The sequence below is a fragment of the Diaphorina citri genome, unplaced genomic scaffold, assembly GCF_000475195.1.
Source record: "Diaphorina citri unplaced genomic scaffold, Diaci psyllid genome assembly version 1.1 scaffold332, whole genome shotgun sequence".
Taxonomy (NCBI): domain Eukaryota; kingdom Metazoa; phylum Arthropoda; class Insecta; order Hemiptera; family Psyllidae; genus Diaphorina; species Diaphorina citri.
In genome coordinates this window covers 180,895-194,149 of record NW_007377767.1, presented here as the reverse complement: position 1 = coordinate 194,149, position 13,255 = coordinate 180,895, and the positions used below count along the sequence as shown (strand labels likewise).

Sequence of the window (13,255 nt, the reverse complement as noted above, 5' to 3'; positions counted from 1 at the left end):
GTAGCAAGGAAAATTGAATGACTGTATATCCAAGCGAAGTAAAAATCCACTACTTCCTACTCAATCCCGTGCGAAAATTCCACCAGTCCAATAATATACGCCACTGCTGTCAACAGTTTTGTTTGAATTTAAAACATAATTATACTCCTGGAGGTTTTTTTCGTACAAAAATAAATAAAACATGAAATTGGAATAGAAAATGTGAAATGAAAATTATTATGTTAGTGTGAACTATAGAAATGTTGCTACAAGGAAAAGCGCTACTTGAAAGCTCTTGAATTTTTACATCGCGATAGGAAAAAGGAAAACACGCACATATGTCGACAGCGCGGAGCTTCTAACAATTTTTCACGAGCAATGCTTTCTCAATCCAAAATGGAGGTCTATCTCACCTCAAAATTCCTAATCTTGGATGAAATGGGTTTACCCTCTTGAAAATTCCACCAGTCCAATAATATACGCCACTGCTGTCAACAGTTTTGTTTGAATTTAAAACATAATTATACTCCTGGAGGTAACACGAGTCTGAAAATATGATCCTTAAAGAAAAGAAAATTGGAGAGTAATTTAGAAAAACTGGTGTTATTCTGACTACTTTCTACTACATCCCTCAAATAATAATGAAAAACTAGTTTTTTTTTTCTATTTGAATAACAATAGGCACGTATCGTAGCGCACTTCCAAGATCAGAATAAAAATTTAAATCCCTAAATAAATCTCCTAGAGGTATAACTTTTTGAAATCATTGAATCCATGGAATTTCACTTTGTGTTAACAATAAATACTTCAGATAATTATTTCATTTTTTAAAATACTAAATAAATAATTGTCTACTTTACTAATACCAAACATATTATGTACAAGTAAGTACCACCTAATAATTCTCTTATCAAAAATGCTGCATTTCCTAGCAATTAAAAATTATCTATGGTCATTGATGACTTACAATTGGTCTCATTGACCAAGAAAATAAATACAGGTACTAAAATAATTATTGGCAATTATGTATGTAGATTAATACTCGTATTATGTATTTAATATGCATGGCCAATAATGTAGAAGTTCATTGCACTTCATAAGAGGATTGGAGAGGGAGAGAATAGGGAATGAGAGAGGGAGATGATAAGGATTGAGAGAGGAGAGACAGAGGAAAAGGGAGACACTTGATATAATATGTGAGACAGGTTGGACAGAAGATATCCCCAAGTTTGTCATCAAATTATGTCTAAGAAGATATTATGTAAAATGAAGAGCTTTTTTTCCCATCCGTTAAGTACTTAGCTGTCACATCAGACTTGACAGCTGACCCTTTTCTTCAACTTTCACCTTTGTTTTCATGCATCAACTTTGCCACTTTTTTATACATTTTTTTTTATTCCATTATAAGTTTTTTCTTCTTTTAATTTTACTTATTCATGATTCCTCATAACCTCTTCTAAACTTACGTACTTTGTCAAGCGATCTACATATGCAAACCCTCTTTATCGTGAATTTGACAGGTAAAGTGACTACTGAAATATTAAAACAGTGGACAGTGAGTACGAATTAGAAAGTCATAAAGAAATACATATAAAGAAGAACATTTTGAGCTTCAACGTACTAAATATACCAGACCAGACGAGATTCGAACCTGGCTTTTATGAATGCTGAAAAAATAGCAGAAAATTGCAGTTGTAATGTGCAAAAAAAATCAGTAGGAAATAAATAACCAGAATAAAATGTTGCTAAACTTCAGTAGGTGGGAGAGCTAATCTAAATGTTATGTGTGTTTTTTTGAAGATTTGTCAGGAATAATGCATCAGTATCTCTCATTTTATTATTTGATTTAAATAATAGAAGTAGCAATGCTGGACATATGATTAATTAGCAGGCGATATCTATAAATAAGGTGGAAATAGAAATTTACATTATTCTTTATGTTCTTCCGATTGCAGCTTTTTAAAAATGAAATGTTTATGTTTCTTTGCCAGTATATAAAACGGGCAATGAAACAGACCTTATACCAGTACAAGACCTTAAACTAGTACATAGATATTCAAATATACACATCTTACTATTGTATGACCACTCTATACATTATAGATACAAGACAAACATAATTATTATAGTATTGGAATATCACTGATAAGGCTGGTCTAGCATGGCAGTAGCCTTATTCTAATTGATGATCAATGAAAGAAATATGTCTTAGTTCAAAATTATGTATTTAGATCAGTAGACTTCATAGTGAACTTGGAAGAAACACTTCAGATGCGCCTTTATATTATAACTGATGTTAAGGAGAAAAACTATGGGGTTAGAAATAAGAATAAGAGAGAGGAAGACAGAAAAGGAGAAGAGCAACAGACAGAAGAGGATTGGAGAGGGAGAGAATAGGGAATGAGAGAGGGAGATGATAAGGATTGAGAGAGGAGAGACAGAGGAAAAGGGAGACACTTGATATAATATGTGAGACAGGTTGGACAGAAGATATCCCCACATGTTTGGATTCAAAATGTTTCACCTAGGCATGTTTGTAAGTTACAAACTGATAAATTCAATACTTCTTTTTCATAAATAATGGATGAACTAAATATTTAGCCTTGCGTTCAGTCAGCCTTATAATAGTGCATTAGAATATGTAGACTTGGACAGATACATAAAATTTGCATTGATAAGCTAATGTGAAATATAGACAAAATAATACCTAAACAGCATTGCTTCTGTTACCAATGTTGGTTATCGGTCACCTTGCTTAAGATAGCAATATAAAATGACTATCTTTAATTGATTATTACCTAATTGGCTTAATGTAGCCAATCGACAGTTCAATCTAGATGTAATGAAGACGATGATCTTGAAATTATTGCCAGATCGTCTGACAAAACCACAACATCAATATGAATAATTTGTAGAAAATAAGTGTGAAGCATGACGAAAAAATTAATATTCCCAGTAATCTACGTAGGAACGTTGGGTTAGAAGAAAAAAGGAAGGATATGGAGATTTGCTTTCTCCACCATTAAGTAAAACCTAACGTTCGACCAATATTTAGGAGGGATTAGACATTTGAACAGAAAATCACCAATGTTATCTACAAGTATGTAAGACGTTTCATTGTGGCTGACATGTAGCTAAGTGATTGTAGTTTAGTGTAGCAGCCCTAAATGTATTTATAACTTGAACGGTCACTGTAGAGCTGAGAGCTTTCCAGGTCAAGAAAGCAAGGTCAGGTCATAGTGTAGTTCTTTTTAGTAAATTTAATAGTCCCTTTAATTCTAAGCTAACTTTGCCAAGACATAGACATATTCTGTACTCATGAAAGAACAACATAATTTTGTTTGCCGGTGCAATTTTTCTGTTGAAATCTTTTCAACTGTCATTAAAATTCCACCTGTTGATCATCACAGCGGGAGCTTTCAAAAAACTTTTGGAATAACTTTGTGAACCTGAGTGTGTGAAGACTTTCTTAAGACAATTTGCAAAAGAAAACTTTTTCCTTTTTAAGATGATTTTTCTTGAACGCTAGTGAAATCTATCGGCAACCTATATCAACTAGAAGGAATCTTAAGTGAAAATATGATTTCAATTCAGAACAAAGTCTTGAAAATGAGGGGTAACATAAAAAACATCGAAATCCAACCCCCAAAAATTAGTTTTGTGCTCTTTTTCTTATTGTTTTTATTCCTTCTTCCTTTCGTATCCTTTCTGCTTTATTTTTCATTCTACGTTTGAGCTTGATGAGAGATGTTTCGGGAGAAAAAATCGTCTTCATAATTTTAATTTATTTAGAAAATATTAAAGACGAGTTTTTTATTCAATGGTACAGGGAATTATTTTCAAATATCGTAAACTCATTATGAAATAATAAATTATACCGTTAGTTTTCATTGCCTACGTTTATTTTAAATCATCAAAATAGGAATCGACAATTCATAAAAAGGAACTTGGGTTTAAGATGGCACTCCAGAAGTATATTTAATCCAATAGAATTCAATTAAGACCAATTTTGGAGTAGAAAATAACCCAAGATAATAAATGGGCTACTGAAAAATACCATTAGATGAATGAGAGAAAGGCTTTCCGAAGGTTTCATTGATTTTAGAAAAGAAGTTCTACTGAGCTAGACTTGCAATATTTGCATTATGTCGATATTTTTAAATTTGTGATAGCTGATAAGGATTTTTATGTTTTTTTTTTTTTCATATTTTACTAATCTCATTGTGTCTTTTGTTTTCTTTGCTTTTTCTTTCCCTAACGCTGCCATATCGATATCAGAATCGGTCCAATAGTGTGATATCGGATCGGACCCTGGAAGAATGTTGGACAACCCTGCAGCGAGTGAGTTGGGACGTGTTTCGTAGTGTACCGTAACATTCTTATTGTTTTGTGTGACCGCAACCTTAACATTCTTGTGTTTTTAGCGTTATCATTTTATTGTTGTATTTCTTTGTACCTATGTATCCTATTTATTATTATTACTATTATTAATATTGTTTTCATTGGATTATGACTCATTTTCCTCATTATATTTTTTTAACCCTGTTTTTGTTTACCCTTCAAAGTGTGAATTTGTCCACCGTAACATTCTTATTGTTTTGTGTGACCGCAACCTTAACATTCTTGTGTTTTTAGCGTTATCATTTTATTGTTGTATTTCTTTGTATGTATCCTATTTATTATTATTACTATTAATATTGTTTTCATTGGATTATGACTCATTTTCCTCATATTTTTTTTAACCCTGTTTTTGTTTACCCTTCAAAGTGTGAATTTCTCGTCTTTTGCATGAATTTTAGATATCTTTTTAAAGGTTTGTGTTATATGCTAAGGTAATGACTAATGATATTTTGTCTTAGTAACAGTGTTATTTGAGAGATCCGTTTACAAAGGTACAAAATTTGTGAGAGTAAGTAAGCTTTGGCGTTTGTGTTATATGCTAAGGTAATGACTAATGATATTTTGTCTTAGTAACAGTGTTATTTGAGAGATCCGTTTACAAAGGTACAAAATATGTGAGAGTAAGTAAGCTTTGGTTACTCACAAGTCTAGCTAAGAAGCTCACCGAAAAAAGATGGGAGTAAAAGACGTATTTCAAACTTGGAGCAATAAATATTGAAAGTTACAATCTAAGACTGATGGATAATAGCTTTTTAATAGCGCCATTATACGATGTATAATATTCCTCTGTAATTGTTTTTTAAATGGTTAATATAAGTAATACTTATTTTATCCATATGGGAGTTTTTTACGCTTTTAAAAAGAATCATACTTAAACAATAACAACTAATAAAATGTAACATAAAAATAACAATATTTTCGTTAGGATACTTTTTGTCTGCGATGAACTTTAGGTATCGTACCTACAGTGTTCAACACTTTGACTGCCACTCAGAAACTTTTACTGCCATCTATTATTTCTCAGTCCTAATTACTTTGCCTTTGAAATATTTATGTCCACTTTCGTCTTTTCTCCCGCATGCTTGCTTTTGTTTCAACGTACCTAGCCTTTTTTTATCAGTAAGACCACAGTATTGGGAAGGGAATAGGATACTTTTTGTCTGCGATGAACTTTAGGTATCGTACCTACAGTGTTCAACACTTTGACTGCCACTCAGAAACTTTTACTGCCATCCATTATTTCTCAGTCCTAATTACTTTGCCTTTGAAATATTTATGTCCACTTAACCAACCTCAGTGGTGCAGTGGTTAGCACGGTGGACTTTGAATCTGGAGGTTGGTGGTTCTAGTCCAAGTCATGTCATAAAATTTGGCGTAGTATAGCGGGGAACGACATTTGTGACAAGCATTTATGCTTAACACAATTAAAATTCCTTTATTTATGTCCACTTTCGTCTTTTCTCCCGCATGCTTGCTTTTCTTCCAACGTACCTAGCCTTTTTTTTATCAGTAAGACCACAGTATTGGGAAGGGAAATTTTTTATACTAGTCAGTAGTTTTCTGGGACTCATGATTCCAATCAATATTTATAAATTATTCCAAGACATGATTTGTGTTACACAGCTGCGAGCTAGACTTCAGAAAAAAACCAGTAATTCTTTATTGGTTTTAAAACTAGTGAAGGCAAGCAAACCATATTGCATTATAGTATCTACATTGTGACTATGGTCCATATAGGTTGTTTACCAAGGGACATACGTAGAGTAGGACATACGTAGGACAGTGTAGGACACCCAAGGAAAAGGGTCGTCTGAAAAAATACTATGAAAATTTGAACAATTCAAAGAAATTAGGGCAATAATTGGGATTTTTTATACTAGTCAGTAGTTTTCTGGGACTCATGATTCCAATCAATATTTATAAATTATTCCAAGACATGATTTGTGTTACACATCACCAAGGATACAATTTTCTTTTCTTACAAGACGGTGTGGACATAGGTATTTCTATCTTTGAATCTGTTCTCAATTCGTGGGATATTGTGTTAAAGCACTGTACTAAGTACTAATCGGTACTCCTTGTAGTATTCCAGTCTTTTATGTTTCGTTAGTGGTTGTGCTTTTTCGTGTGTGTAATTTTTTCTTGTTTATTACCTCATTATGATTATTATACTTATTAGTTGCCTAGGTATATGTTTTTATTATTTAATTTCTTTCTCTCCAGAGAATGTAACTAATATGTTGTGAACATTTGAATACCAACAGCAACTGCGAGATATAGATAGAGGGTCTGGTGATCCAAAATGTCGTGTGTGTAATTTTTTCTTGTTTATTACCTCATTATGATTATTATACTTATTAGTTGCCTAGGTATATGTTTTTATTATTTAATTTGTTCTCTCTAGAGAATGTAACTAATATGTTGTGAACATTTGAATACCAACAGCAACTGGGAGATAGATAGAGGGTCTGGTGATCCAAAATAAAAACATGAGCAATTTGCATCATGCTAATTCTTCTGTGCTTTCCTTTCTTGTAAAGAAAGTAAGCAGCTGTGTGGATCGCTGTCAGGATGCATTAGGAAACTAAAGACCTTTCCAACCCGTGCTTGATGAAATGAAAATTATTATGTTAGTGTGAACTATAGAAATGTTGCTACAAGGAAAAGCGCTACTTGAAAGCTCTTGAATTTTTACATCGTGATAGGAAAAAGGAAAACACGCACATATGTCGACAGCGCGGAGCTTCTAACAATTTTTCACGAGCAATGCTTTCTCGATATTCGTGTTTGCCATAGTGCCTATTATTATGCCTCGGAACAATTTTTTTGCCACCAAAGGAACTAAAAAGACATGTTACTTTTTTTTTTTCATTCGCAGTTTAAGAGAGATTATCTTCCTTTGGTTATTGGTGCCCATCAGCATCTGGGTTGATATTAAACAGTGCCACCAGATTTTTTGCAAAGATTACCCACTTTGGATTCGTGTTTGCCATAGTGCCTATTATTATGCCTCGGAACAATTTTTTTGCCACCAAAGGAACTAAAAAGACATGTTACTTTTTTTTTTCATTCGCAGTTTAAGGGAGATTATCTTCCTTTGGTTATTGGTGCCCATCAGGGTTGATATTAAACAGTGCCACCAGATTTTTTTTCAAAGATTACCCACTTTGGAAGTTTCTACATATCTTTCCACATTGGATTATATGAATAGTTCCTTGCTGATTTAACATAGAACATAACAAATACTCACTCAAGATTATCTGCTATATTATACTTATTTTCCTAATCTGGCAAACTATACTTGAATCTAGAAATAGAAAAGGATTCGAAGTTTAGTGTCCAAAAATTCAAATCAAAAAGGGAAGCATCAGAAACGACTTCATTCACGCCTTTTATTTTCCTTTACCTATTAATTAAAAATTACAAGATAAACACACAGAAAAGTGTGCTTTTTTTCGTGATAAAATATCATTTTTTACATGGAAAGTTACAACCCCGAAGTTTTTCTTTCTCTCCGATCAAAACAAAGGGACATAAATAATTTTGATTTTTATCAGACATTTCTTTTTAGAATATACTGCCTGCTTATCCTATGTAATTTTCGAAAGTTCAAAGATTAAAGTGTGCTTTTTTTCGTGATAAAATATCATTTTTTACATGGAAAGTTACAACCCCGAAGTTTTTCTTTCTCTCCGATCAAAACAAAACCCAGTTGGAAGGGACATAAATAATTTTGATTTTTATCAGACATTTCTTTTTAGAATATACTGCCTGCTTATCCTATGGAATTTTCGAAAGTTCAAAGATTTTTTTCCAAAGGCCTTGTATTGAAATGATAAAATAAGGCTATGGGAGGTACAAGAAATCTCGTAACTTATGGAAATTTTTTACCGTGTTCAAAATGTAAATAAGTAGGGAAACTTGGCACTTTTGGCACATTCAAACACATGTTACCTTTGACTTTCTATTCCTAGAAAGGTACTTCTGTCACATTCACTGAAATATAAATGGTCGATAAAAACTCACCACCAACACAAGCGCTAAATTTCCTTGCAGAACATGCTGAATATATCCATTTAAGATTTTCCTGTCCCTAGATTTATCTTGGAGAGTGGTGCATGCATCATTGGGTATATTGAACCCAACAACACGTAACATGGAGCCTGTACCTTGTTCTATTCTAAAGAGGACAATAGGGAATCAGCAAAACCCCCAGTTTAGGGGATTGGGTTTGGGTACGAGACTTTTTAATAATGTCTGAAAAGAAAATGAAAGTTTAAATTTTTACAGATTTGTTCCAATAAAAATTCCCAACTATATTCGAAATTGGTCAGTTTTGAAAGTCAGGCCCCATTCCTGCAAATACTCCTTTGCTATTTTTAAAGAAAAGCCTCTTACAGATCAGTATTGAAGAATAGAGCCCAGAAATAACTCCAAGGTGCTTTACTGTTTCTTAAACATCTTGTACCTTGTGTATTGGATTTTTTTCGAGAACATTTTTTTCCTATTATTTTTTATTATTACTTTTTTCCTATGAAATAAAAAAAAAGGCTGGTACGGATATTTACTAGCGTGTATAAAAATATATCGCATGTAGGTACAAGTTATACCTGTATTTAGACGTTACTATTTATAGGTGCATAGCTTTTTTCTGTAGAACTTAATTTATAATAACTTTCATAAACCATTATAATACCTAATACATAGGACAGGAAAATGTGCATTGGTAATACGTGTAACCAACCGTATATGCCAGGGAGTCTGTAGAATGGATTTCAAGTGAAACATGTAGGTTTTCAAGTGAAACTGATTTGAATGCGGTAATTCGGAAGCCCATTTGAAGAAATTTTTCCTAACTGTAGAACTCCTTCAGAAAAAGGACGCCCTAACTCCCTCAAGAGTCCAATAAGCAAATTTCGAGTATTTATTCTGTAAAAATTGCAACATACCTATAAGTAAAAATGTCCAGATAGAATTTAGAACACTTACACACTCTGTTCGTTCAAAAACTAAACTTAGAAGCCAACAACCGGGAACAATTGCAAACATACAATGCCGACCTAAATTGAAAATCGAAATATTAACACTTGATTTCACCAGAAGCAAAGTAGCATTTGACGAAAAACCGGATGAATATTTGATTTGATTAGAAAGCAGGTTGGCCACATTCGTTCAAGAGACTCCAAGTTGACCCCCGTGTGTTGGGCAACCCGGAATATTTGGAATAGATTTCACGGAAACAAAATTTACACATCAGAAAATTATACACAGAAAATCATAGAACATTTTTGAAAAGGGATGGAAGTGTGAATATTTAAAAACATGAGAATTCTGTTAGCATACTATCAATAAACAAAATTCGTATGGTAAATTCAGGGTGGAACACGGGCAGTTATAAAAACCTGTCTTGGGCAAGCCAGAAAATAATTTGGGCTGGGTTACAAGAAAATGAAATTTAGATGTTCTCTATTATGCAAATAAAAACAATCAAAAACCTACTATCTGAGGCAAAGGTACGAATATTTAAAAACATGAGAATTCTGTTAGCATACTATCAATAAACAAAATTCGTATGGTAAATTCAGGGTGGAACACGGGCAGTTATGAAAACCTGTCTTGGGCAAGCCAGAAAATAATTTGGGCTGGGTTACAAGAAAATGAAATTTAGATGTTCTCTATTATGGAAATAAAAACAATCAAAAACCTACTATCTGAGGCAAAGGTACGTCAAGCTAGAGCTCTCCATTGAATTTACCCAGCGCTGAATCAATTGAAAGGCAATCTGGTTGTTCTTTGTAGTCCAGTGATCACTTGGCTTCTCTCCGGATTACAAATTCATGTACAATATCCAATATGGTACATAAGTTACATTACAAGTGAGAGCCCACAGTATTGAACCATGAGCCACCAGAAGTGTGAGAAATACTCAAACGAACACGAACTTTTTGGAGGGAAAAATCGAAGCATGCTTCCATTCCACAAAGCTACTTGGCACATTAGAACAACTTTCTTAAACCCCATCAGTCTAGACTAGAAGACCCTCGGACCGCCTACAACCTTTTAGTTCGTTTTGGTAAATGAAAATATTCCTGATCTACAAAAAACCTGATTCTAGTGCAAGAAAATGAAAACATCTCTCTCTCTCTTAAAGTATTTTATATCTACTAACCTTATAATAAGAACGAGGTAATATGCGTGCAGCTAAAGTTTCCTCAATAAATATAAAGACAACTTCCGAACAAGTGCCTACCTATGTTATATCTTTTTTTTTATCTTGACCAATAAAACATTACCTACATGTTGAAATGCTACTATTACACTCATACAAGAAAAATGCTTGTACGATATTTTTTAAATGGGAGAAATTCCTCATGGTAATTAATCTCAAGGGTTTTCTAAACTATTTTCTTCACAAAGGTTATCTTGGAAAAGTCCAATTTTGACTGGTTAAATACGGGCTATAGGATACTAGTGCTAATTTTTGGGTTGAGGGATCACTGAAGATACCTACTCAAAAAATTTTTTTGGACAATTCACCCAAAGTTTTTTTAAATGGGAGAAATTCCTCATGGTAATTAATCTCAAGGGTTTTCTAAACTATTTTCTTCACAAAGGTTATCTTGGAAAAGTCCCATTTTGACTGGTTAAATACGGGCTATAGGAATCTAGTGCTAATATTTGGGTTGAGGGATCACTGAAGATACCTACTCAAAAAATGTTTTTGGGCAATTCACCCAAAGCTACTCGGGATCTCACAAGATTATAAAATTGACCAGCTTGAGATTAGATCTTGATAGAGGAAAGCTGAAAATGGTGGAGATAGCAGCGAACCCATCCTATCTGTCAAGTCAATTCATCACTCAATAAAATCTTTTCTCTTGGCATTTTTTAATCGAAAAGAAAAGGAAGTAATTTTTCGATTGGCTTGAAAAAAAGTCCTAATAATTTACTTTATTATTATAAAGAAAACACCCTTCAAAATGAGAAAAAATGAAGGAAAAAAAAACTTTGCAATTAACAATGATTTTTTTCTTCTTTCGATTCTATTTGTTAAATAATAATCAAACGGTGGGCAATAGAGAGGAAATAGAGTCATGAGTCAAATCACTTTACTGACCGGTGACAGATACCATTAGCAACCTGTCCATCACATGTGAATCATCTTTGGTAACACTATGCTTGTGAGATTAGCCTCTGGCAAATCCGAGTGCAATGAATAGGTCGTGCTGCAACCGTATCGTATTAATAACTTTACTATCACAGAACACTAAACCAAATTTATGACCGAGCTTTGGCCATAAAAATTATTCGCAAAGATTTTTTTTCTCTGAGAGGAGGGTTTTTTTACAAGTGGCGAACACACAAATTGGTGCAGGTGTGTCCCATCTTCTAATGTGTGTCTAAGTCTTCACTACCTACATGTTTCTTTTCCATAGACTTTACAAGGTCCATTTATATAATGTAGGGTTTACCAAACCCTACTTATATCAATCACCTTGTTACTCAAAGCAGATTTGTGCCAGTGCCCAAGCATAGTGTATCCAAAAATGGATCACAACCAAAGTCCACATCCACAATTTTACTTACGATTTCTCCTGATTCTCTCATACTCCAGATGCTTTATCTTCTGGGAAACAATAGGGAATGACAAAATGATCTCTCAAAAATCTTCCGCACTGATTGTTCATTCATATACAGGATGGGCCACTTTGTGAGTCGGGTTTGGTGGGTATGGAATCAGCTCGGTATCCTGAACACTATCATAGCCCGCCCCAAGTGAATTCATACTGCCTCACCCTGTAATGTGATTTACGACAAAGTACTTAGTATCAGTAATATTGTAGATGGTAGTCGTCTAGGTTCAAGTGTAGGCAGATTCTTTTAATTTGCATTCCGTCTGGTGCTAAAGCACAATAGAGGTGGTGTCATTCATGTGTTTCAAGCAAAAGTTCAAGAGACTGTCAAAAATGTCAAAAAGAGCTTCTGGGTTCGAAGTATCTACGTATCTACTGATTTTTATCTAAATGATTTTCAGTCAAGACTTTGGATTTCAAAAAAATGTGTAAGGAAGTAATTGTAATGTAATAGTGTTAATTAATAAAAGTCTTAACATTTTGAAGCATGATTGTGGTTTTCCTCCTTAGTGGAAAATCAATTCTAAATGCACATAAAAAAACGGGGAAATCGGTTCATTTATGAATTATTTATAAAAAAGTAAAAATGAAATATTAGGTATGCTCATGTAGATCTAGATTATACAGAGGTTCTTACACTGAACAGATATTCATTATTAAGCACATAATATACCTTTCCTCCCGTAAAGAAGGATACATTGGTATTGATAAACAATAATAGGTGTACACAGACATGTGTAGGTTTATAAATAATATAAAATTAGATAATTATGATCACAGAACTCATCACAATTATGATGCTGTATTTACTTACCTGCATATAAAACAATAAATAAAACTCACCGCTTTTCAATCCTACAATGTCTTGCACATCTTATCATCATTGATAACAAAATAAATACGTCTCTCAATGAATTATATTTGTAAACTACATACACTTGCAACTAAAAGAAACTTTTCAAAAATTACCTACCGAGTAGTAGATTCAGTAGTTTTTACTTTCATTTTGACGGTATTTAATTTGGAAACTTTTTTCATTGCCTCCTTCAAAATTTAATTTACATAAAAAAAAAATCACAAAAAATCGAAAAGCGAGATTTCAGCCCATATTACAGACATGAGACAAAAGATTTTATTATTATTATTTATTTTAAATTTGTGACAAAGTTATTTGAAATTATTAGGAAAAATTGATCTTGAAAATTTAATGATTTTTATTTCTTTTCAGAAGCACCCAGAGT

The 13,255-nt window shown here is 33.1% G+C and overlaps 1 protein-coding gene across 1 annotated transcript in view; it reads left to right on the top strand.

Moving 5' to 3' along the window:
• Nucleotides 1-13,255, top strand: part of LOC103507663 (zinc finger protein 583-like) — a 91,775-nt gene that overhangs the window by 29,365 nt on the left and 49,155 nt on the right. The window contains exon 3 of the mRNA XM_017443424.2: nt 4,258-4,320. Coding sequence (XP_017298913.1) covers nt 4,258-4,320 — 63 coding nt within the window. The remainder of the gene's footprint in view (nt 1-4,257; nt 4,321-13,255) is intronic.